This window comes from Engraulis encrasicolus, chromosome 13, assembly GCF_034702125.1.
Source record: "Engraulis encrasicolus isolate BLACKSEA-1 chromosome 13, IST_EnEncr_1.0, whole genome shotgun sequence".
Taxonomy (NCBI): Eukaryota; Metazoa; Chordata; class Actinopteri; order Clupeiformes; family Engraulidae; genus Engraulis; species Engraulis encrasicolus.
The window spans coordinates 13,485,093-13,507,798 of record NC_085869.1 but is presented as its reverse complement, the minus strand read 5'-3'; the positions used below and the strand labels follow the sequence as shown (position 1 = coordinate 13,507,798).

Here is a 22,706-nt window from a genome sequence, read left to right as displayed (position 1 = left end):
ATATTAATCAGCATGTCAAGAAAGATATATGTGTAACAATTTTCATGCTTTTACTACAAAGTGCACGGTTTGGCCCTTCAGTGTCTCATCCGCTTGGCATTACAAACAATTTCAACAGCCAGAATAACATTTCAGAAGAGCCCCATACTTGTTTCTCCATCCTCGCCCTTGCTGGCCAGTCCAGTGAAGAAAACACTACCATCTTCCGCTACCAAGAGAGCATGGGAACCATCATGGCCGACAGAGAACTGCACGATTTTAGGTGACTTGGTGATTGGCAACTCGACCCATTTGCCAGCTGACGGGCCTCCTTGTTTGATACCAAGGCTCTGGTATTTCCCCGTGTAGTAGACCTGTTCAAGACCCAAAAGTACAGTACATGGTATTGAAGAAGACAGACAGTTTTGCGAAAGATTGGGAAAAACAATATCATATTTTTTGTAGGCAACCTTTGTCTAATAACTAGATCAGGAGTAATCACGTTTGTTCCACAATTTGTCTGTCAGTTGCCAGCCCAAGACATGAGATGGAACTACCGAAAGGGCAGCTCTCAGAGTTAATAATAATAATAATAATAATAATAATAATAATAATAATAATAATAATAGCAATAATTTATCATTACACTTCTGTATTGACCTGAAACTTCTTGACTTAATTTCATCTTGTTGCCAAGTCAACTTTGACCCCCATTGGTTCTGTGCAGGAAATGGTCAAAAAAGGTACTGCAACTATGCTGCTGATTGAAATTGGACAGCCTATTGCGTAATTTGATCTTTTCATGAAGGTTTACTAAGAAATAAACTAATATTTTCTAGTATGGCCCAAGTAGTTATTTTTGCAGCTAAAAATGGCTATTTCTGGAAATTCAAAATGGCGGACCATGGAATAAACAACTAAAAATCCTACACAGTGCACCTTTAACTTTTTTCATAATATCTAAAAAAAAAGCTAAATGGTGCTTCAGTGTGTGAACGTACCTTTCCTGATGCAGTCTTCATCAATGCAAACTCTCTGCCTGCTCCCAGCAGGGCTGCCTCCTCATCAAACCCTGTGCCTGAAAGAACACAATGATCAAGAGAATAATCAGAATACACAGTACTACTCAAAGGTCACCACACTTTCCCCCCGCCATACGATTTTTCCTTATAATTCAGCTTATTCGGTTTCAGTTTCCATTGCAGTTTGTATAATTGTTCATGGAAAGTAATGCATCTAAGTGAAGTACGTTAATTACATAAGTAATTTGATGTTGCAAAAAGTATCTGTGGAATGATTAATGGACAATGTATTACAATAAATTACATTTAGCACAATTCAAAGTTATGGAAGGAATAATTCAAAATATATTCTTAACTTTTGACTAATCAAAGTGTGGACACCCAAGGCATTAATGACAGCCAGTTGCAGTTCTACATAAATGTGTACACTCCCTGGGCAAGATGCTTTCCAGAATCCACTGCTTTCACCCACTTATTTAAATCTAGGGACTATGGGGACTGTGTACCCTCAATTTGACCTAGGCATGCCATATCCCTTTACTGTAAGTGTCTGATTTCATATGGAATGACCCATTTGAAATGTCTTAGTCTGCGCTGAAATGTTTTATGTAATCAGGGCTCTAAATTAACACCAGCCAAATGCTGGTGAAATTTCAATTTGTCTGGTAGAAAAGACCAACTTACTAGCCACTTTCACCCATTGGCGAATGTGCGTTTTGCCAGTAAAATTAACACTTACCTGCCATTTTGTCTGGTGATGAAGAAAGTTAATTTAGAGCCCTGTATATAATACTTGCAGAGGTGGTACTTACTGATGATGTGAAGCTCCTTCTCGAGGTCGAAGAGGGAGATTCCGCAGGCATAGAGACACTTTCTTGCCAGCTTGAGCTGCAGTTCTTGTTGCAGAGCTACATCTGGACTTACAGCATAAATTCGCACCACAAAACCGTCCTGTTTTCCCATTAACACAAAATAAACAAACAGATTGGCAGATGGACAAATGCAAATCTCAACCATATTTCCAACCTGTCTGAAATTCAGGATTCAAAATGAATATACTGGTTCCAAAGGAATTTTGTCCTGACCATTAACAATGTTTGCATTGTTAATGGTCAGGACAAAATTCCTTTGGAACCAGTATTTTAATTAAACACATTGGACTTAACAAAATACACAATGCTAACAGTACAGCATGATAAACTGTTGAATAAAATAATTAATGAGAAGTGACACTCACATCTTTTGAGGCAGCAATCTGATTGATATGCTCTCCATCAGTGAAGACAAGGTTTTGTCCATCTGTCTGCACACCTAGGTTAAAAATAAATAAAAGCAAGAGCATAACTTGGTGATCTTAATGCAGGATTAGATGAAAAAAAAGTCACAAGGAAAAAATGTGTTTAATCAAAACTCATCAACTAAAGAACAATTGAAAATGTGCAAGCCTCAGAACACCATTCTAATAGCACGCAAGGTCGTCCTTGTGACATAGTTTGTATGGGCACACTTCCGCGTTTTCAACCGTTCACATGGCTACGATAGCCTGGAGCGTTTTCAAGCTGTCCACTCTGGAGGGTGTTTTGTTTTGTTTTGTTAGTTGTTTTCTGCATTTTCAACCCCCGAAAAACGCCATGACCATGTGCACAGTAAGCATACCTGTAGAAATGCTACATGTTTTCCTATCATTATCGTTGTCATGTGAACAGGCCCTTTAACTTTCGACAAGTGATACATAATAAAATGGACACCAAATTCGAATGAAATGCACCCTGGCTACAAAAACTCCAATTCAAATTCCAGGCATTGATGATGTGAAATAATTTGTCTGTCATTTTTGTCAAAACTTAAAAACAGTAAAGGTTAAATCTACTTTAATGTAAAGACTACAGTATAACCATATAGAGTACCTGGGCCCTGCCGGGGCCATCCGGTAGGGCACTCGCCTGCCATGCGGCTGACCCAGGTTCATTCTCCCCATCTCTCTCCCACTCATTTCCTGTCCTACTCTTCACTAAAGTTGNCCCCCCCGCCCCCAAAAAAATTATATTAAAAAAAACCAAAAAACATATAGAGTACCTGGCATGGTGACCGTTCCCTCTTGCTCCAGTGTCTCTGGGTTTATCCTGACGGCGGTCATGTTGTGGCTACTCGCATCGCAACAATATAGCAAGCAATCCTACCAAAACAGGAATCAACATCATGAGTACGGTTTAAACATTCGCATGATGCTCCATGTATCGTCTTAAAAGGTGCACTGTGTGGGGTGGGGTGGTGGCCACTGGTCAGAGTAGGTATTGCAACTACACTGCTCATTGAAACTGGGTTGCCTATTGCCAAATTTGGGTGAAAAGTGCAATTTTCCTAGTCATAATGAATACTCAGAAATTGATGGTGGTGTTAAGTATTTGTGAAAAGGTAACATGAATGGGCAGCATGAATTCCAGAAATAAAAGCTAGTCACATAGTACTACACATAAAACTGCAGTATCCAACCCTGCACTACTAAAATCATGTCTTCAAAAATAGCAATGACAATGTCAGTTCAGTACTTTACCTGAGCAAATCCCAGCCATGACTTTTTGTCCTTCCAGTTTCGTACACGTGATGTAGAATTATATACATGTCCCTGGAAACAATCATTGGTAAATAAACATTATTCTCAGATACACAATGGCCATAACAGACTGTCCAAACTGGAAGGCTGTCCCCAACCTGATTTCAGTCTAGCTATACGGTTTACACAGCCCACTCTTATATTCTCACATTAATGCCATGTCAATGTGATTTTCCATTGTAGTGGTTTCGCTACTGAAAAAACAAGGCTTAAAAGCTTCATCCGGCCAGTCTCACATACTGATTTGTCAAATGCCTTTGGATGAAACGAAAATGCCAAAGATAGGCGATCACTCACTGTCCCCCATTGCATGAAACCCAATGATTCATTCTAGCAGGGCTGGCCTGGGGGAGAAATAGGGCCCGGAAACTTTTGACTTAAAGGGGCCCCTCATAATTAGTTCACCGGTGGGCCTTTTTTTTAAAAAACATCTCTGAAAATAGGGGCCCACAACGGTGCAGGGCCCACCGTGACATGCCCGCTATTGCCGATGGCCAGTCCAGCCCAACTGATAATACAGAAAAGGCCTTGAGGGCCTGCCTTGCCAGACTGATTTGACCACCAGGAAGTATGGTTACTAGGTCCAGAGTTCAACTATTCTAGAGTTCAACAAAAAATAATGTGCTTACAACTTTCAAACTCACATTGCTTAAGCACTTCACAGGTATTGAATGATGTTAAATAGTTGCAAAATGAAAAATGTTTTTTTTACCATTGCATTTTATTATTGGAAATGACTGTTCAGACGTCCTTCCATCTATGTGTGAATTCTTGCCCTTTAAATATTTTGAGAACCTATATACAACCTATGAACCTATATAAAATGCATTTTGCAATGCCCAATTCAAAAAAATGTCAATTTCCCAAAATGGATACAAGTCATCTTGCAACGAAGCCCTTCAAATACCTACCCGTACTGTGCCGCTGTATCCTGACCCCAATTTGAAGAGGCCGTCCTTGCAGAGCAGATAGAGAAACGAGCCGTCGGTCTGCAGCAAGCAGTTCTCATCCTCTTCAATACTCAGCTCCCTTAGATGCCACTTGTTCATGAGTGCTGCGTGTTTAATCCCATTTCCGAACCAATCCTGGATCTGGATCTTGCCCACCAGCACGGCCTGTACACTCCTTTGCAATGCGTTAAGGATGGATGGTACCTGAAAGACATCAAGTCAAGTCAAAGCTTTTTTGTAATGCACCTTTAACGCAACAAAAGTAGCTAACCAAAGTGCTAACAGCCTAAGTAAAAAGAAACAACATGAAACAACACAGACAAATGACTTGGAGACACCCATAACACACAGAAAACAAAAAGCACCAGCAATAGTGGATACGGTACAAAGACTGCTCTTTAACTAGGCTGCCAAACTTAAGATCCATATTTAAGAATGGGAGTCAGTTTCTCGCTCTCTCCAACAAGTAGACACTACTGAAATGAATTCCAACCATACACAGATAAGTTTGTAAGTCAACATATCTTTTACGACCACACACAAGTTTCGGTTACACTTTACTTGACCAAATCAAAGACATTCCTAGTAACTGTATGTTATACTGTTGATTTGGCTATAATAAACTTGAACTTGAACTTGACGTCAGCGTCATACGGATGACATAACAATGTCATAAGAGTCATAAACATGATGTCAATGTCAAACATTTTATGGACATAAAAATTATTATCGTTTGGGCTGTCTTTACCATAACCGAATGTCAGTTATTGACAGTCATATAATGTTTGTCATTGACACTGACATAATGTTTCTGAAACATGCATGACTGTGTTACGACACTGTTATGTCACATATATGACGCCGACGGCAACTTAAGCGTTTCCAAGTTTCTTTTTCCCCGCTCGTCTCACCTTTATCGTCTGGCATGCGTGACATAATGTTTAAGAGACGTGCATGACTGCGTTACCACACTGTTATGTCACATGTATGAGGTATGTTTCCATATCACATGTGCTTCCAAGGTTCTTTTTCCCCTGCTCGTGTCGTCTCGTCTCACCTTTATCGTCTGGCATGCGTGGCTGCCGTTGTTGGTGAGTATTGTGGAGACGGCCTGCAGGGTCTTGCCTGTGTCCCCCCAGGCCACCACCAGGCTGAAGAGGCAGGCACAGGACAGGGCTGTGAGGGCCTGCCCCGCCGGGTCGTTCATCCCAGTGCTGCGCACCGTTATCTCCAGCAGGAGGTGGAAAAGAGATTCTGTTGGAAAAACAAAAAACATCAAACATGTTGTTTTTCATGTGTTACATAATCGTGATGTAAGTACATTTACGACTGGCATTTTCAAAACATTTCCAGTCCCCTTTCAAATCGCTTATTACTGATGAAAAGGGCTGTAAATATTGTTTTATATATATTTGTATTTTAGGGGGGTTTTTTGCCTTTATTTGATAGGACAGTTGGATATGGTGACAGGAAGCGAGTGGGAGAGAGAGACGGGGAGGATTGACAAAAATGACCCGGGCCAGAATCGAACTTGTGTCGTCGGCGTAGTAACCCAATGCCCTACCGTTAGGCCACAGCAGGGCCAGCCCTCTAAATTAACACCAGTCAATACATGGGTTCTAAATTTCTGTTTTCTCCTGACTGTGTGAAACTAGCTGCGCTCAACTCAACCTCTGATTGTTGGAAACCGCTGTCGGTCAAAAAATTCTCACGTGGTTGGCTGCCAGTGTCTTGCCCCTCCTCAGAACATCGTGTTTACAAACACGGCGAACCCATGTATTAGATTGGGAAGTTCTCCACAGAGTTGTATGAAGTAAAAATAGAAGTACTCTTACAAATGTAATTACAACACTAGTGGTATGTTTCAGCTTTGTAAAATCACTACTACTAGTACTACTGCATACTTTATACCACTCTGGATCTCCCGATACAACTGTTGTTTCAATAACAATGCCGGACAAATGAAGCCATGACTTTTAAAAAGACTGAATGCAATGTGTGCTTTCCCAGGCCTACATACTGTAGATGAGGGACATACAGGTCGGAACTACAAGTCTGGCGAGGGTCAGGCTTGCACTACTACACTGTCACACTGCCTGATGTAAAACAGGTATTTTATTCTTAAAACTCAAAAGGTGTGTGTGTGTGTGTGTGTGTGTGTGTGTGTGTGTCTGTGTGTGTCTGTGTGTGTCTGGGTGTGTCTGGGTGTGTCTGGGTGTGTCTGTGTGTGTGTGTGTCAAGTGGGAAAGGATCTCTCAGGAAACAACACAGACCAACACTGCCCTACAAAGCAAAAAGGCAGTAACTGCACAGAGCTCAGAATGGAGTCAGTTGACTTTAAAATGATACTGCAATCCAGTATAAGTATTTTTTAGGATATTATTGGCATGTGATCGTTTTGTTACTTTATATTACCACCTTTTTTGAAGATCAATCATTTTAGTTAACTTTAGACTTTGATATATATGGCATTAAAGTCATAGTAACTCATTTTAAACAGCAATGCAGTTACTGCCTTTTTGCTTTGTAGGGCAAAACACAGATCAGGTGCAGTGTTGGCTCAGGTGGTAGAGGAGCCTGTTCAGCAACCAGAAGGTTGCAGGTTTGAGCCCCGCTCTCCCTGATCCCATCGATGTGCCCTTGCGCAAGTTACTTCAACCCAAATAGTCCAAATCCTGGTGGCAGGGTGGTACCCTGCGCAGTAGCCACTGTCACCGGTGTGTGAATGTGAGTGTAAGATAAACCAGACTAAATGCGAGATTTAAAGTGTAATCTAGTCTGGACCCGAAGAATGACACATCGAGAGATTGTCGATGGAAACAACCCGTTGTTTTTCAAACTGTGTCTGTACCTATTGGCCAACGCTTTGTCGGCACTCCCTCAAAAACCTGTCCGCTATGTATCCAAAGATTTCCAAAAGCTAGTTTACTAGGCTATGTAAATGGGTGAATGTGAGGCATATCACGCAAAGCACTTTCAGTGCTCGAAGGAGTGGAAAAAGACGCTATTCTAAATGCAGCAGTCCATTTAGTCCATTTACCAAGGACATCTGGTGGTTCGGTCTGGAAGCCCTCCGGCTGTTGCCCCTGCAGCATGTCCAGCAGGGCCTGGAGACTCCGTAGGCACAGCGAGGGATGCGAAAAGCGCGTCTCTTTGATCAGCTCAAACACTCCACACAGACCAATGCCGATAATCTGTAGGGAATACATGAACAGAGTACATGGGTTCATAATAAGCATAATAATTGACAAATTAAGTATGTAGACTAGAGGTACAGGGCACAGGTACAGTGAGAGTAATAAGTATTTGATCCCATGCTGATGTTTTTTCAAGGGCTTTTTTGTCTTTATTTGTGACAGGACAGTGGAGCAGAGACAGGAAAGGAGTGGGGGGGAGGAAAGACGGGGAAGGATCAGCAAATTACCTGAGCCAGAACCGAACACGGGTCACCGGCACAGTAACCTAGTGCCCTACCGTTAGGCCACAGCAGGGCCCATTCGCCCATTCATTCATTCATTCATTCATTCATTCATTCATTTACTCATTCATTCATTCACTCATTCACTCATTCACTCATTCACTCATTTACTCATTCATTCATTCATTCATTCATTCATTCATTCATTCACTCATTCACCCATCCAAAAACAGTAGCAGCCTTGTGGTGTCCAGTCCTTTACTGACCTTGGGGAGTTTGATAGGGGGCTCATGGTGCTCCTCCTCTTCTTCGCTGTCCGAGTCTCCGCTCTGCACGGAGCCGTGCGACGCCAACGTCAGGGAGGTCTCCTTGAGCTGCCAGTCCAACACACACTGCCGCACGTTGCAGTACACGTTGAAAGCTGACGGGTTACTGTACACCTTGACATCAGGTACACAATGAGGCCCATCTAAGCCCTCAACCTGGCAATGAAGTAGGGGGGGGGGGGGGGGGGAAACAACTGCTGTTAATATAAAGCATACTTCAGGTTGATTAACGATCATTAATCACCGATAAACGATGGCATTACCAATCATTTGCCAAAAATCAAAGTCTTAATAAAAGATAAGAAGTCACAGTTCCTATAGCTTTAATCGACCACTTCCCTTTGCCGACTGACTGTTGGCAAACCCCGCCCTCAAATGGCTCTCATCCAATCCCAGATCAGCAACTGTAACTACTGGTAAGTAGACTGGCAAGTAGAATAGAATACAATAGAATAGAATAGAATAGAATAGAATGACCACTGACAAAATGTCTGCAAAGAAATGTCACTGTGGTATTTAGTATTTACCGACTCACATTCACGAGGCTCCATCTTGTGGTCATTCATGATACAATATTGCTAATAATATTTTTTTCATTACAACCTTGGTGTATTCATAAATTCAGCAATTTCATGCAGTAATTTCATACTGTTGTACATATGGAAAACGGCAAAATACCTGTATTGATAAATTTCAATACTAACTGATCGAGCACACTTACCTTTACTCTCGTTCTGGCTTTGGACTTAACTTTCTGACGCTTCTTTGATTTCTTCTTATTCAACGTTTTCTTTCTGAAATATCAAATAGTTCACATTTACTATACTTATCATTACACATTGTATTTCGACAGCGGTGTGAAATAAATGTGCTCAGTTTTTTAAACAATGTCGGGAAAATTCCATCCCATGATCCTTTTCACATTTTTTTTGTTTTTTTTTAAGATATTCTTTTGTCTTTTTACGACTTCATTTGACAGGACAGTGTAAGAGGTGGACAGGAAGCGAATTGGGAGAGAGACGGGGATGGGTCGGCAAAGGACCCGGGAATCAAACCCCCGGGTCAGCCGTATGGCAGGCGAGTGCCCTACAGGTTGGCCACGGCAGGGCCAACAAGCCCACATTTTTCATTTTCTGGTGGAATGCAGTCTAGTTCACACTATATTAAAAATATATATTTGTGGGCTTTAATGACTTTATTTTTTATGATAGGACAGTGAAGGAGTGACAGGAAGCGAATGTGGGAGTGGGAGAGAGAAACAGGAAACGGGAGAGATAGGGAAGGATCAGCACAGGACCCGGGCTGGAATCGAACCCGGGTCACCAATGTAGCAGTCCAATGCCCTACCATTAGAGCCACTGTAGGGCCTCATTCACACTTGATTGCTTTTGCGTGCTCTTTTGTGTATATTCTAGCGCCAGAGAGAAGAGCTTTCAAAACAATGTCAAAACAATTTCTGTGTGACCTTGATTGACTGTGATAATAGAGGGTGAATGCATGGTGTAGTGCCCATCCTTATTCAGACTTCCTAGTCTTTTTCACCCTTAATGTTGGTGCCAGGTTTGTGCAAATGCAGCTCTGGGGGTCTACCATTGCATACATAACATACAAAAGACGGAAGAGTTTCAATAAACCCTTTGATGGTCGGGAACGAAAGTGTCAGATTTCACACGGAATGACCCAGGAGCAGTAACACAAATACAAAAGGCAAGATGCAAAGCCCATCTCCTTAACCATTAGGCCACAGCTACCCAATCATACAGCAGAATAATGGGGCAAAACATGCTGTCAACAAAACGTAGGACTTAATCAGGGGGCAAAGTGAAAGGGTTAACTGGCCAAATCAATCACCTCACCTTAAAGGTGCACTGTGCAATATTTTTAGTAGTTTATTTCTCGAATCCATGCTGCCCATTCACACATGTTATGTTTTTCATGAATACTTACCAACACCATCAAATTCTAAGTATTCATTATGACTGGGAAAATGGCACTTTTCATGTCATGAAAAAGGGGATCTTCTCCATGTCCACCATTTTGAATTTCCAGAAGTAGACATTTTTAGCTGCCAAACTTACTGTAGTTTGGTCATACTAAAACATATTAGTTAATTACTTGTAAATATTCATGAAAAGATCAAATTTGACAATAGGCAGCAGAGTTTCAATAAGTAGCATTATAGTTGCAATACCTACTCTGGTCACCATCCTACTAGTGTTGCACCGATACCGATACCAGGAAAAAATCTGTGCTGTTCTATCACTAGCTGAATGTAAACAAATGCAGAAGCCTGCCACGACCAAAGCCGCACCCCCCACACAGACTGAGAAATTAGTGGCAAGAAAAACACTCGGCTATAATTCTAGATATCGTTATCAAGGTATTGCATGCTGTTAAGAGTATCTAATTTTTTTCTGATATCGTGCAGCCTTAGTCGAGTATGCATTGCACCTCCTAGAGAGGAGAGTGAAGGGAGAAACCCCATCAAAACAAACGAGACCTAAAAGAGGCTACAGTAAAAGCATCCAGTGGCATCACAAATGAAGAATACAACATTTGGTGATGTCCATGGGTAGCAAGCTTGAGGGGGATATTGCAAACAAAGGATGTGTAATACCACCAAATATTACATTGTATTACATTGTATTTCCACTAAAACGACCGCCTCGGCTTGGAGATGTGGAGGATCAAGGATCTAGGGATCTAGGATCTGAGGAGCCAGGTTCTGGTATCTAGGAATAATCTTCTGGGACTGGGAGACATGCGGACCACCCAGGGCCCAGGGGAGCCCATTGTCAAGGCTGGCACAATAACTTCTACAGAGTAATTTCTACAGTTGCTTTACAAAAAAACGTATAACCCACTTCTCTGACACACATCTAGCCTGCAATGTGATGAAAAACACCTGAAAATAAGGTGTTTGGTTCTTGAGTCATTTCTGAGATAATGTGACTTATGGGGTGAAGGGAGTTGTAGTAAAGTAGTAACTGAGTAGTGTAGTGTGTAATGCGCCTTTCATGTGCTCCGAGAAGTGGTTCTGGTTCTAGATGTTAGCCAGTACAGCTAGTATACGAGTTGTCCAGTGACAAATACTGCAGGTGTTTGGCATATACTGCCCAGAGCACATGAATGGACCATCAGAGGAGATTACCCCACCTGACATGAGTAGGTACTCCACCCGAGAGGCTGCCCACATTAGAATCAGCAGGGGTCAGCTCTACGTTCCCACGGCCCATTGGTCCCACAGCCCAAATGGTCCCAGCTTATTCCTGCTGCTCCATGTTCCCACATTTTAAAGAAATTATTAAAATATAGGCCCTATTTTTTCACAACTCCATGTTCCCACATTTCACTGTAAACTAAGAGAATTTGCCTTTCTGCTTGGCATGGAACATAGGGCATCAACTTTGAATACATTCGTAGAAACGTTGGAACATGGAGCAGCAGGAATATGCTGTGGGGCCAATGGGCCTAAAAATGAATGCTGAAAGTCTTAGTTATGTGGGACCAATGCGCTGTGGGAACATAGACACGCTCCTGCATCAGCATTTTGCATGGAGGTCAGGTGGGGTAGCTTACTCATGTCAGGTAAGGCTGGGCACTCTACTGTAATGCTACTTTGTTACAACTCGCTTCAACCTTTAAGTCACATCATCTCTGCCGTGACTCAAGAAGAACCAAATGCACTCAAAGGACATAGCCTAACTTTAGGGGGAGAAATTGCTTATAATTAAAATGTAAGGGCAGTCATGGGTAAGCGGTTAGGGCATCAGGCCCAAAGGTTGCCGGTTCGACTCTCGACCCGCCAGGTTGGTGGGGGTGTTATTACCCAGTGTTCTCCCCCATCCTCCTCCACGACTGAGGTGCCCTGAGCATGGAACCGTCCCACCACACTGCTCCCTTGGGGCGCCATTGGGGGTTGCCCCTTGCTCGGGTGAGGCATAAATGCAATTTCATTGTGTGTAGTGAACACTTGTGTGCTGTGGAGTGCTATGTCACAATGACAGTGGGAGTTGGAGTTTCCCAGTTGGGCTTGCATGTAAATATTTCCCTTATTTCAACATGGCCGCATCCCTACAACGCGAAGAGAGTTTGATATATTTAATGTCAACATGAAATGGCGATGTGAGCCTTATTTCTCGAAATGCAGTAACATCCGTGGTTGTGTTCGAAACCCTCCTCTAGTTGGACTTGATGTTGTTTTCGTCCCCAGTTAGCAAGCGCCCCCAGAGGATCCGCCGCACCGCCGTTGGCTGTTTTGCCACTGGATAGGCAAGGGAGGCAGTTTTTGATGGGACCAAACCACTGAGATTGGACCAGGCGATTACTGGTTACCAAATTGAACCTATAGAACTAGTTATTAGACTCATCACTACTCTTTAGCAGCAGCAAAAGTATACACCTGTGTATGCTGCTGCGCTTGGTGTGTTCTGACCAACCTGGATGGTTCGGACCCGGTAACATTTTGACATACATTGCGCAGGTGAATTAAATGGGCAGCATAGGGCCATGGTTAGGAATAGAGTGTCTCTGAGTTTTAAATGTCTTACACTAGAACTGAAAAGGCCATGTTTCAGCTCGCGTTTACTGTAAAACGCTTGAACAAGCTCTCATCAGGGCACGGCATGTCATTTGCTGGGAAGGGGCGGACATATTAGGCAAAACGCCTATATTCGCTACATAACAATTTCAGTCGCTGTGGTTCATGTTGTCAATGTTTGCGACACCGTAAACATCTGCTAAAAGACAGAATGTAGATCCAAACCAAATTGTGCGTTTTAATTCTACCGTGTTGATCTTCAATAGTAAACATGAAGGGTGGATCTGTGGTCACGCAGTACAGTTGTCTTGCGCACATAATAGCCACTGCGCTAACTTGCTAAGGAAGTTAGCAGGATGCTAAATACATGGAATTGGACGTGAACAAACTGTCACAATTAAATACAGAGGGCTAGCTGCTAATAATAGAGCAAGCTACTAGCCTCAAAGTAATACGGAGTACACTTCACAAATGACGATCCTCCCACCACCAAATAAATGCAATTGTTATATTACATCTCAGCACCCATAAAACACAATTTCAAGCCTACTACTTACCTCCCTGGATTTTGCCCTTGCTCTTTGTCACCGACAGCGATGGTATAAATTTTGCGGTAGCTGTCAGCCAAAGATCGACCTGAGAGAAGGTGATTACTGCCCTGGTAATCTGACAAGACTCCAGAAGTGGAATGAGCATCCATCACTGTAGTTGAGAAGCGGGTCCCCGCTTCTGAGACCAGCCTGACGCCCAGACCTACGGACGAGGACGACAAAATTCCTCCACCGGCTCCGGCTGCCGCTGCAGTAGCATACATCATCCTTAAAAGCAATGTATATATCCACTTAATAATGTTAAGGTCACATCAGACACAGTTGCCGTGAAACCCAAGTTGGTAGGACGCGTCCCAAAACATCGATCCGCTCGGTTGAACTCAGGTCGTCACATTGTTTTTCCCATCCAATTTTACTCCTGAAAACGACATGCGATGAGTGACTGCTGCAACCAGTTTACCTACAGCTAGGCACTAGCTACTGTTAGCTTGCAAGAAAAAATAGCCTACATCGGAGCTTTTGTCAGTGTCCAACAACATGCCACGCCATAATTTATAATGTTTATAATGAAAAATGAAATGGGTGACAAACGTATGGCCCCCACATTTTCACCGCGTTATGCTTAATATTAAATGTGTTTTTTCATGATCCCGCACAGTCGATATTCCCGTTCCGTGCTGCCATCTTTGCTTCATCGTCACGCTAAGCATGCTGGGATGTATTTTTTTCCACATTCTGTAAACTGTGGTGCCATGTACACACAGTAGGCCTACACTGCTGCTCCAAAAAATTAATAGCCTTCAGAAATCAAAGGAACACCAAAACAATGCATTGCAACTCCAGGTCAATAGTAGCCTACCAGCCTGTGCAGATAGAAAGCAACATGAGAGTCCATTAAGCCTACTTGTGCAAAAATAACTAGTAGGCCTAATGAGTAGAAATTAAAGGTAGGCCTGCCTAAACAAAATACAAAGAGTTTCTCTGCAGGTGGTAGCCACAACCCATTTTTCTTTTTCATTCTTTTTTTGGTCACATGTCACTTTGGTCACCATTGCTGACCTGAGGGCAGTCATGGGTAAGTGGTTTGGTTATGAAGTCAAACTTGTAGCCCGGCGGTTGCCAGTTCGTCTCCTGACCCGCCAGGTTGGTGGGAGGAGTAATTAACCAGTGCTCTCCCCCATCCTCCTCCACGACTCAGGTACCCTGAACAGAGATTTTGATAGGAAGGTGTTCTTTTCATTGAAGGCCTCATTTTTTCCTGCTAACTCAAATGAATAGAGGAAAAATAAATGAGGCCTTCAATGAAAAGAACACGGTCCCTAAAGTCAAATATGGCAGTTTCCCTGATGTTTTGAGGTTGCTTTGCTGCCTCTGGCACTGGACTACTTGACTGTGTGCATGGAATTATGACGTCTGTAGACTATCAACAAATTTTGCAGCATAATGTAGGAGTCCACCCCTGAATCCCATAGAAAACCTATGGTGAGATCTCAAAACGGCAGTGTGGAGAATGCACCCTTCAAATCACCTCAACGATGGTCTAAATTTCCAGCAGAGCATTGTAGGAAACTCATTGATGGTAATCAGGAGTGGTTTCTCGCAGTTATTTTGTCTAAAGGTTGTGCTACCAAGTATTAGGCTGAGGGTGTCAATACTTCTGTCCGGCCCATATTTTGAGTTTTGAGTAAAATGGTCATTAATTTGACTTTTTTTCATTCTCTTTTGTGTTTTGTCATTGTAAGACAAACAAATGAAGATATGTATAACAAAGCATTTGTGATTGTAATCATTTTCTGGAAGAAATTGAGCATTATCTGACAGAATTGAAGGGGTGCCAATACTTTTGGCCAGCACTGTATGCCTATGGCCAGATTTTGAGAACATTAAGATAACGTTAACATTTTTTCTCAGTTTCACAGTTACGCTCTTTTGCCTTAGTAGGGCAGTATAGGCCAAGTAACAGAACACACCGTAGCTCTACAAATAATGATAAACATTCCAGTGGGACAAAAATTCCACAAACGGTACAGAATTCAAAGTACAGGTTCTGCCAAACGCTGAGTACACTTGTGTTACGCAATACCCAAATGATACCTCTTTCCCCGCAAAGTTCCAGTTTCAGTTACCTTTCCATTTACATACTTTCATAGATATTCCTGATATTTGTCAATGTGATGAAATTTTACTTGAAGTCAAACAAAGAATAGATTTACAGAAAATCAACAAAAAAAGTAAGAACTCAATTTTACTTTATTTTTTCTATACAAGCAGAAAACACAAGCAATTATAAAAACAATTCAGAGCCCTCTGTTTAACTGTGAGTCTAAATAGGGTGAGCATGATTATGTTTAGGGGGCAGTGCTCTTGCTGCAGAGTCTCCCCAACAGTCCAGCCATTTGCAAGAGAGAATTGACTCCTTCTGCCACCTTCATGTGTGTGTATCCAATCTCCTAAAGTGAATAGAAGATATCCATTTTACGGTTACATCCATTTAACGCATTGACTTTCATGTTGACAGACCTTTTCAGTAACATGTTATATCACCATGCAGGCAATGGTTTGACCACAATGGCCATTGGCCAGTAAAGAAAAGATGTTGCAATAAGATAATTTCTCGTACCTCCATCACTGAAGAAAGGTAAAAGATCACAGAATGGAGTGACCAAGCAAAAAAGTTTCTATACATGTTGTAAACAAATCAAAATACTCTTTGCTTGTTGATGAGGGAAAGGCGGATACATGAACGAACAACTCTCCAAGTAGTTTTGAAAAGGTATCTGACCAATTCTCTTCAGAAAATGTCAGTCTATACTTGAAGTAGAAGCATGCACATTTTTCTGTGGCTCATCACATCCACATGGTTATAATGGAAACTACTGTGCCTACATGGTGACAGACAATGATATCCCTGAAATTAGTAAAATGAGCCTTCATTCCACTTTTCCTGGTCCGACAAACGAGAGTTTAAAATGAAGTACCTTGATGAACTCCAGCTTCAGATATTCCGTCATTGGAAACGTTTTGCACACTCTGAAGATGTTCCCGATGATGTCTTCAGGGGAGTAGCCAAGAGACCAAAGCTGTTCTATGATCTATAGAGCAGATGGAATATGGATTGCAAGTCAACATAAACAAAATAACACAACTGACACAAACAATAATAATAATAACAATAATAATAATAATAATCTCTTCGTATATGTTTATTTTGGATTTTTTGTATATTATATGGTCTGTAAAGGTCTTTAATTAAGTGTCCAGAAAAGTGCTATAACACCCCATGTATGTATTATTAATAGTTATACAACTGAAGCAAACAACAACACAAATAATAATACATTTTATTTGGAAGCGCCCTTCTAAATACTCAAGATAAGAGAATATGGCATTTTATCTGCTAAGAAGAAAAGAAAATACCTTGTAGGCACCGTCTATGTTGGCGTTTACACAGTGTTCCAACATACTTTTGACAAGAAGGGGGTGAGGCTCATCGCAGACCTGCGTATATACAAGCAGGACATTTACACTTCACATTTCGTCGCGGGACGTAAGCGAATTTTACCGGCGGTGACGAAAATACATGGAAACATACAGGGGTTGGACAAAATGACTGAGAGACCTCTCTTTTTAGTGTGGGAAGTTTCATGGATTAAGTGGACCAGCCTGCTGGCCAATCTTCATTAATTGTGCATTGCACCTGTAACGTGAAGGGTGAAGGTTCAATTACCAGGGTAAGAGCACAGTTTTGCTCAAAATTTTGCTATGCAACATTATGGGTGACATGTCAGAGTTCAAAAAGGAGAAATTCTTGGTGCGTGTGTAACTGTTGCACCAAGGATGATGAACCACATTCAACAGGATTAACTGTGGACGCAAGACGAACTAAATTACACTAAAATGACAGGTGTCTGTTATTTTGTCCAACCCCATGTAGCACTTGGCACTGCTAAATAGTTGAGGATCATGAATGAATACAAGAACGTGTCAGTTACCTTGAAAACATTTTCACTGTTGATGAAACCGAAACCGGAATTTGTTGACTGCAGATTGTTAAGTGCCTGTTTAAGATTAGTAGAAAAACACACAGTAAATACACACAACCACAACAACATTATGCACTCGCATAACATCCAAACCACAGCGAGTGAGATGAAGCCATTACATTTGCATAACAAATGACCCTAATGTTTCTTCTATTGGTAAGGCAAGCATCATTACATTGATCAGGAACCCGGGTTCGAGTAAACATCTTTTAGTAGAGTAAGAGGGTAGATTAAAGAAAGAGGATTCAAACTCCGCCCACCCAATGCAAAAGAGTGTGCTCAAGTTTGGTCTCCTAAGGGGGCGTTGTCCCCTCCTCCTTGTTCTCTTTTAGTGGCGTTTGGTGGTGGCTTGCACAAGATGTGCGCTACCGCCATCTACAGCGCTAAGGGGACTCCATTGATTCTCAACCATCCTCAACCTCAAGACTCCAAAGGTCCTCCTTTTCCTGTGGTGTTTGGTGGCGGCTTGCATAGTAGCAGATGTGCGCTAAAGCCATCTACAGCGCTAAGGGAACTCCCTTATTCTCAACCTAATGGCTGGATTCCAATATGCTGACTTCAGTCCTCCCTTGCTCACTTGCCTGCTTGTGACCTCATGATGATGTAACTGACGACAGAAAATGAATTCAATATCTTGCAAAAGCACAATTCTAATGTCATTTTCTCATTTGCAATAGGGATGGTGAATGAAAAATAGTCCCCCAAAAGATGTTGTGGCTAGACTGACGGCTGGGAAACTTTATTGTTTTCTCCACAGAGGCTGGGCCAGGAGGCGGGGCAAGGGCACAAGCACAAGTGGAGGATGGTAGTGTGCATATTGGAAAGCACCGAAAGTCTCCTAAAGGTTTCTTAACTTTAAGGGGCGTTCACCTGACATCATCACATGGATCCCTGAAAAGTACAGGCTTAATTTATCTCACTCTACTAGAACATGTTTGGTTCGTGTCCAACCCACATCATTTTGCTGATCCTTTCCCCATCTTTGACTAGACTGCATTCCCTACAGAAAATGGAAAAAGTGGACTTGAAACTTAAGCATGAATCCAAACAAACCTGTCTCATATCTCCCTGTGCTGTGAAGATGACTGCCTCCAGACCGTCGTTTGCGGCGTTCACTTGCTCCTTCTCCACCACTTCCAGCAGCCGCATCATGATCTGATCGTCTGTGAGTTTGGTGTAGCGAAGCACCGCGCATCGCGACTGAATTGGCTCTGGGTGCACAAGAAAATCACAAAATCAACTTACAAAAATGTGTCTAAAATATGTATTGAGCCAAACTGAGGCATAAAAACATGTGAAATGCTAACCTACCAATGATCTTGTCAGAGGCATTGCAGGCAAGAGCGAATCGTGTGGTTTTGGAGTAGATTTCCATGGTACGCCTTAAAGCCTGCTGAGCTCCATCTGTCATGCTTAAGAAAAACATGAAGGAGAGGATGTCAATTGCAGAGAAATCATTGACCTTTTTCTCAGCTAACTTGGGATAAAGGAGTTGGCATGCATGTTGTAAATGACATGGCCAAAAATGACATGAGGCAGGACCATTGAGAAGGAGCTCCAGCAGCATCATCAAAGCTGGGGGACCATCGAGAAGACAGACAGACAGATCGAATTGGAGAGACTTTGTTGCTGCCCTATGTGCCGAATGGCGTGATCGGGTTAAGTAAGTAAGTAATGTATGTTGCAGAAAACACATATTACCTGTCTGCCTCATCCAGGATAATGATCTTATGACGTCCTTTGGGCAGTGTCACTTTCTGCTGGGCAAACATCTTTATCTTGTTCCTTACGACATCTATACCTCTGCAGAGATTCATTGAGCAATGTTGAAATCACACTTGAAATCACAAAAGTTGTCCAATCAAAAAAATGCATCGTTTGAGTCCCTCAGATCCCTTTACCTACCTATCATTTGATGCATTCAGTTCAAGAACAGCATCTTTCATCGCGGGGCCAAGTAATGCTCTGGCTAAGCACAAAATGCTCGTCGTTTTCCCAGTTCCAGGAGGCCCCTGTTCAAATGAAGTGGAAATGGTAAAAAAAAAAAAAGTGAGTTTAGAAGCGTTTCCTGGACTGAAAAAGTTTTGTTGAGGTGCTCTTTGGATAGGGAAAAACTGAAGATGCAAAACTGAAGAAAATCCAAGGCACTCTCCTTTTGAAAAAGTTAAAAAGCCTTAATTTGGATGGCTTTGTCATATTAGACATTTAAAAGACCCCTACACGTTTCGGCAGTCATGCCTTCTTCAGGGAGTCTAACTGTGGTAATAGTGAAACATTTAAAATAATATAATTTACTTTGGGGTCTTTTAAATGTCTAATATGACAAAGCCATCACAAAAAGGCTTTTTAACTTTTTCAAAAGGAAAGTGCCTTGGATTTTCTTCAGTTTTGCGACTTGGAAATGGTGACTGAGTCCTCAAAAAAACAATAGGCTTGGTCTATAATAATAATTACAAGAAGTAGAAGAACAAGAAGAAGAACGACAACAACAGACTAGCAGACATACCGCAATAATAATGTTTGGAACATTGCCTTGCCGTGCGAAAACCTGAAAAAGAATTACAGCAAAAGTTAAAGTGGTTACAGTTTTAATGTGAGTAATCAAAAATAAACCATTGGTGGACTTGGCATTGATGAGTGGAGAGAGGTCAAGACAGAGGCCTGGCAAGCCATCCTAAATGTGAGATTAAATGTGAATATTTAGTCTGGCCTGATCAATGAGATCGGAAGATTGTTGATGGGAACAACCTGTTTTTTTTTCAAACTGTGTCTGTGCCTATTGGCCAATGCTTTGTCGTCACTCCCTCACAACCCTGTCCACTTTGCATCCAAAGATTCAAAACAAATAATAACAAATCTGCTGCGTTGTGATTGGCCAGCCAGTTTCAGGGCCTGGGGCATCGTCCGAGGCTAGACCCACTCTCACAGGCAAAAATGATTTTGGCCGCTGGGCTGGTGGGTGGGGCTAGTTTACTAGTCGATCAAGATAGAGCATTGTTCAGACACCTTGCTGTTGTGGTGGGTGGGTAGTGAGTTGGAAACACCCAGCAGCTTTCAATATCAATTACAATTGGTCTGTGTGAGGTCACAAAAAGAGTTTGTCCGGATTCTTATGGTGCGTTCCCCAGGGCTGGGAGATGGGATGTTTCTGACCTCCTACTTGCTGAAATGCATTGGAACGCCTGTTAAAGCGGAATGTTCAAGTCGCGAGCTGGGGCAAAAGCGAAGCAAACCGACTTCAACCGGCAGTGCACAGTGTTGGGAATTGTTCATGTTGCACATCACCATTCTATGGACAAATAAAGTTGATTTGGACAGGTTAACGGTTGCAAAACAGCCTGTTAACTTTTCTAAGGTGTAGTTATATTGACATTGCGTATTTCAAAGATGAAATGCGGCTAAATGAAAATAATGCATGATGTTGTTTACATTGCTGACATCTTTGAGAAGTGGATATGTAGTTTTTGTCCCTCCATGTTTGTAGTTTGTTTGACTTGCTGGTTGGAGCGCTTTCAAGTGGGTAGCTGTCTTCTTGTTGCCTACTAGGAAGCTCCTACCTCTGGGGAATGCACCATTAGAGACAACTCAAACAGCATAACCCAGGGGTGTCAAACTTAAGGCCTGGGGGACAGGGCGGCCCGTCTTATGGTTCAATCCGTCCCCAGACTAAGAATGTCAAAAATAACATCTCTAGCCCATTACAAAGTTTCTGCAGGTGTCGGATATTTCAGGTGCTAAATACTTGGGAGAATGTCAGTGCTCACATTTACACATAATGCTCCTGATATACCCGCTGTAATCCACCTAGAGATGATTGACAGCATTGTGATTCCGGTATGAACCAGAAATTTGCAATATTTTGAAAGTACATTAGGCCTATTGTTCCAGTCCACTTAATCAAATCAATTTGGCTGTATGTGGCCCCGAAATGAGTTTGACACCCCTGGCTTAACCACAACACCTGACATCCACTTACCTCTAGTCTGCTTATCGTTTCCTCATTGCCCACAATCTCTTCCAATTTTAAGGGACGGTATTTCTCTACCCTGCAAAATACCATACAACAGCATACATTTATATTGCACGTAGCTGACTTTTTTTTCCCAAAGAGACTTACGGTTTTTTTAAGTACAGGGCATTGGTTACACCTCTGGAGCAATGCGAGGTTAGGTGCCTTGCTCATGGGCACAACCTACACCTCCACTTGTGCCTTTGATGATGCCCCACCTCCGTGGAGTAAATTCAGCTTCCCCGCTGTCAGCCTAGCCACAACATTTTTCGGGGGACTATTCTTCATTCATCACCATCCGGTTTGCAAATGAGAAAATGAGTTTTTGCAAGATGCTGAAAAGCTGTTGTCAGGGATGTCACCACGACGAGGTATTACCGGTACTCTGGTATCACTTCCTGGCACAAGGTCACGGGCTCAAGTGGAGGACGCAAGTCCGCATCCATGCCTTTGATGGGCTGCACAAGAGGCTACCTTATTGTGCTAGTCGATTTGTTCGAGTTGATTTCTTTACAAGTGGGTTCACCAAGCAATTTATCACTAGATAATCTCTTTAACTATAGATGTCTACTTTATAACACTTTCTTTCATTTGGGGTAAATTATTATTCACGCTACGTATCCATCCATCATGTTTCACTACTACGCAAAACAACACTAGAAGTACTCCATGCCCAGCTGATACACAGGTCAGGTGAAAAGTTAGAGTAAGTGTTTATATTACCAAGGTAACTCGTACGCCTCTGACGAGCTCTTGCTTGCGACGTTGTCTTTTTTCTCATTGTGTTCTGATTTTGGAGTAATATCGCTTTCGTCCACTTCCATACTGAATTGTTTTCTTGGCAGACTAGTCTTTCGCGACGACAGCTATTCCCGCCACTGAGACGTAGCAGTGTGAACCTAGCGAAATTAGAACGTTCAAACCGGACATGGAAAGGTGCTATCGAAAACGGCTAAATGTTAGCATTTTCTTCAAAACAAAAGCACCGAGACGGACGCAGACCAACAGCGGTTTCTACGAACATTAATAAATATTAATATCACGACAGCGTGCAGAACGTCAAAACTCGTAATATTTATGCATAATACATATATCTGAACGTGAAACTCGTAACTCTTCTGCATACTAAGCATATATCTCTTGAAAATGGCAAATGTGTGTGTCTCACGTTACATTTATTGGGGTGCCAGTATGAAACATAGTCGATTAAGCTTACCACGGCAGTTTCGAAGAAAAAAACAGAATGCTACTTGC

General features: G+C 42.2%; 2 protein-coding genes across 15 annotated transcripts in view; both read right to left on the bottom strand.

Annotated features, from left to right (window-relative positions):
• Window positions 1-14,095, bottom strand: part of mycbp2 (MYC binding protein 2) — a 97,909-nt gene extending 83,814 nt beyond the window's left edge. For 13 of the 14 annotated variants that reach the window (XM_063213084.1, XM_063213085.1, XM_063213086.1 and 10 more), the window contains exons 1-12: window positions 13,407-14,095; window positions 9,031-9,103; window positions 8,250-8,465; window positions 7,606-7,759; window positions 5,623-5,819; window positions 4,527-4,769; window positions 3,556-3,627; window positions 3,078-3,177; window positions 2,239-2,312; window positions 1,814-1,952; window positions 981-1,057; window positions 149-353 (exon numbers count right to left, since the gene is read on the bottom strand). In XM_063213084.1, coding sequence (XP_063069154.1) covers window positions 149-353; window positions 981-1,057; window positions 1,814-1,952; window positions 2,239-2,312; window positions 3,078-3,177; window positions 3,556-3,627; window positions 4,527-4,769; window positions 5,623-5,819; window positions 7,606-7,759; window positions 8,250-8,465; window positions 9,031-9,103; window positions 13,407-13,666 — 1,810 coding nt within the window. In that variant the 5' untranslated portion in view covers window positions 13,667-14,095. Of the gene's footprint in view, window positions 1-148; window positions 354-980; window positions 1,058-1,813; window positions 1,953-2,238; window positions 2,313-3,077; window positions 3,178-3,555; window positions 3,628-4,526; window positions 4,770-5,476; window positions 5,587-5,622; window positions 5,820-7,605; window positions 7,760-8,249; window positions 8,466-9,030; window positions 9,104-13,406 lie in introns of those variants that run through there. The other variant, XM_063213099.1, reaches the window with a different exon arrangement.
• A 1,537-nt stretch (window positions 14,096-15,632) lies between these two features.
• On the bottom strand, window positions 15,633-22,339 carry rfc2 (replication factor C (activator 1) 2). Its single transcript, XM_063213083.1, has 11 exons — window positions 22,176-22,339; window positions 21,420-21,489; window positions 19,950-19,991; window positions 19,349-19,455; window positions 19,145-19,246; window positions 18,755-18,855; window positions 18,497-18,654; window positions 17,393-17,458; window positions 16,818-16,898; window positions 16,379-16,492; window positions 15,633-15,850 (listed from the first exon to the last, which is right to left on the bottom strand). The coding sequence occupies exons 1-11, from the start codon at window positions 22,274-22,276 to the stop codon at window positions 15,749-15,751; spliced, it is 1,044 nt and encodes a 347-aa protein (XP_063069153.1). The 5' UTR covers window positions 22,277-22,339; the 3' UTR covers window positions 15,633-15,748.
• Window positions 22,340-22,706: the final 367 nt, after the last annotated feature.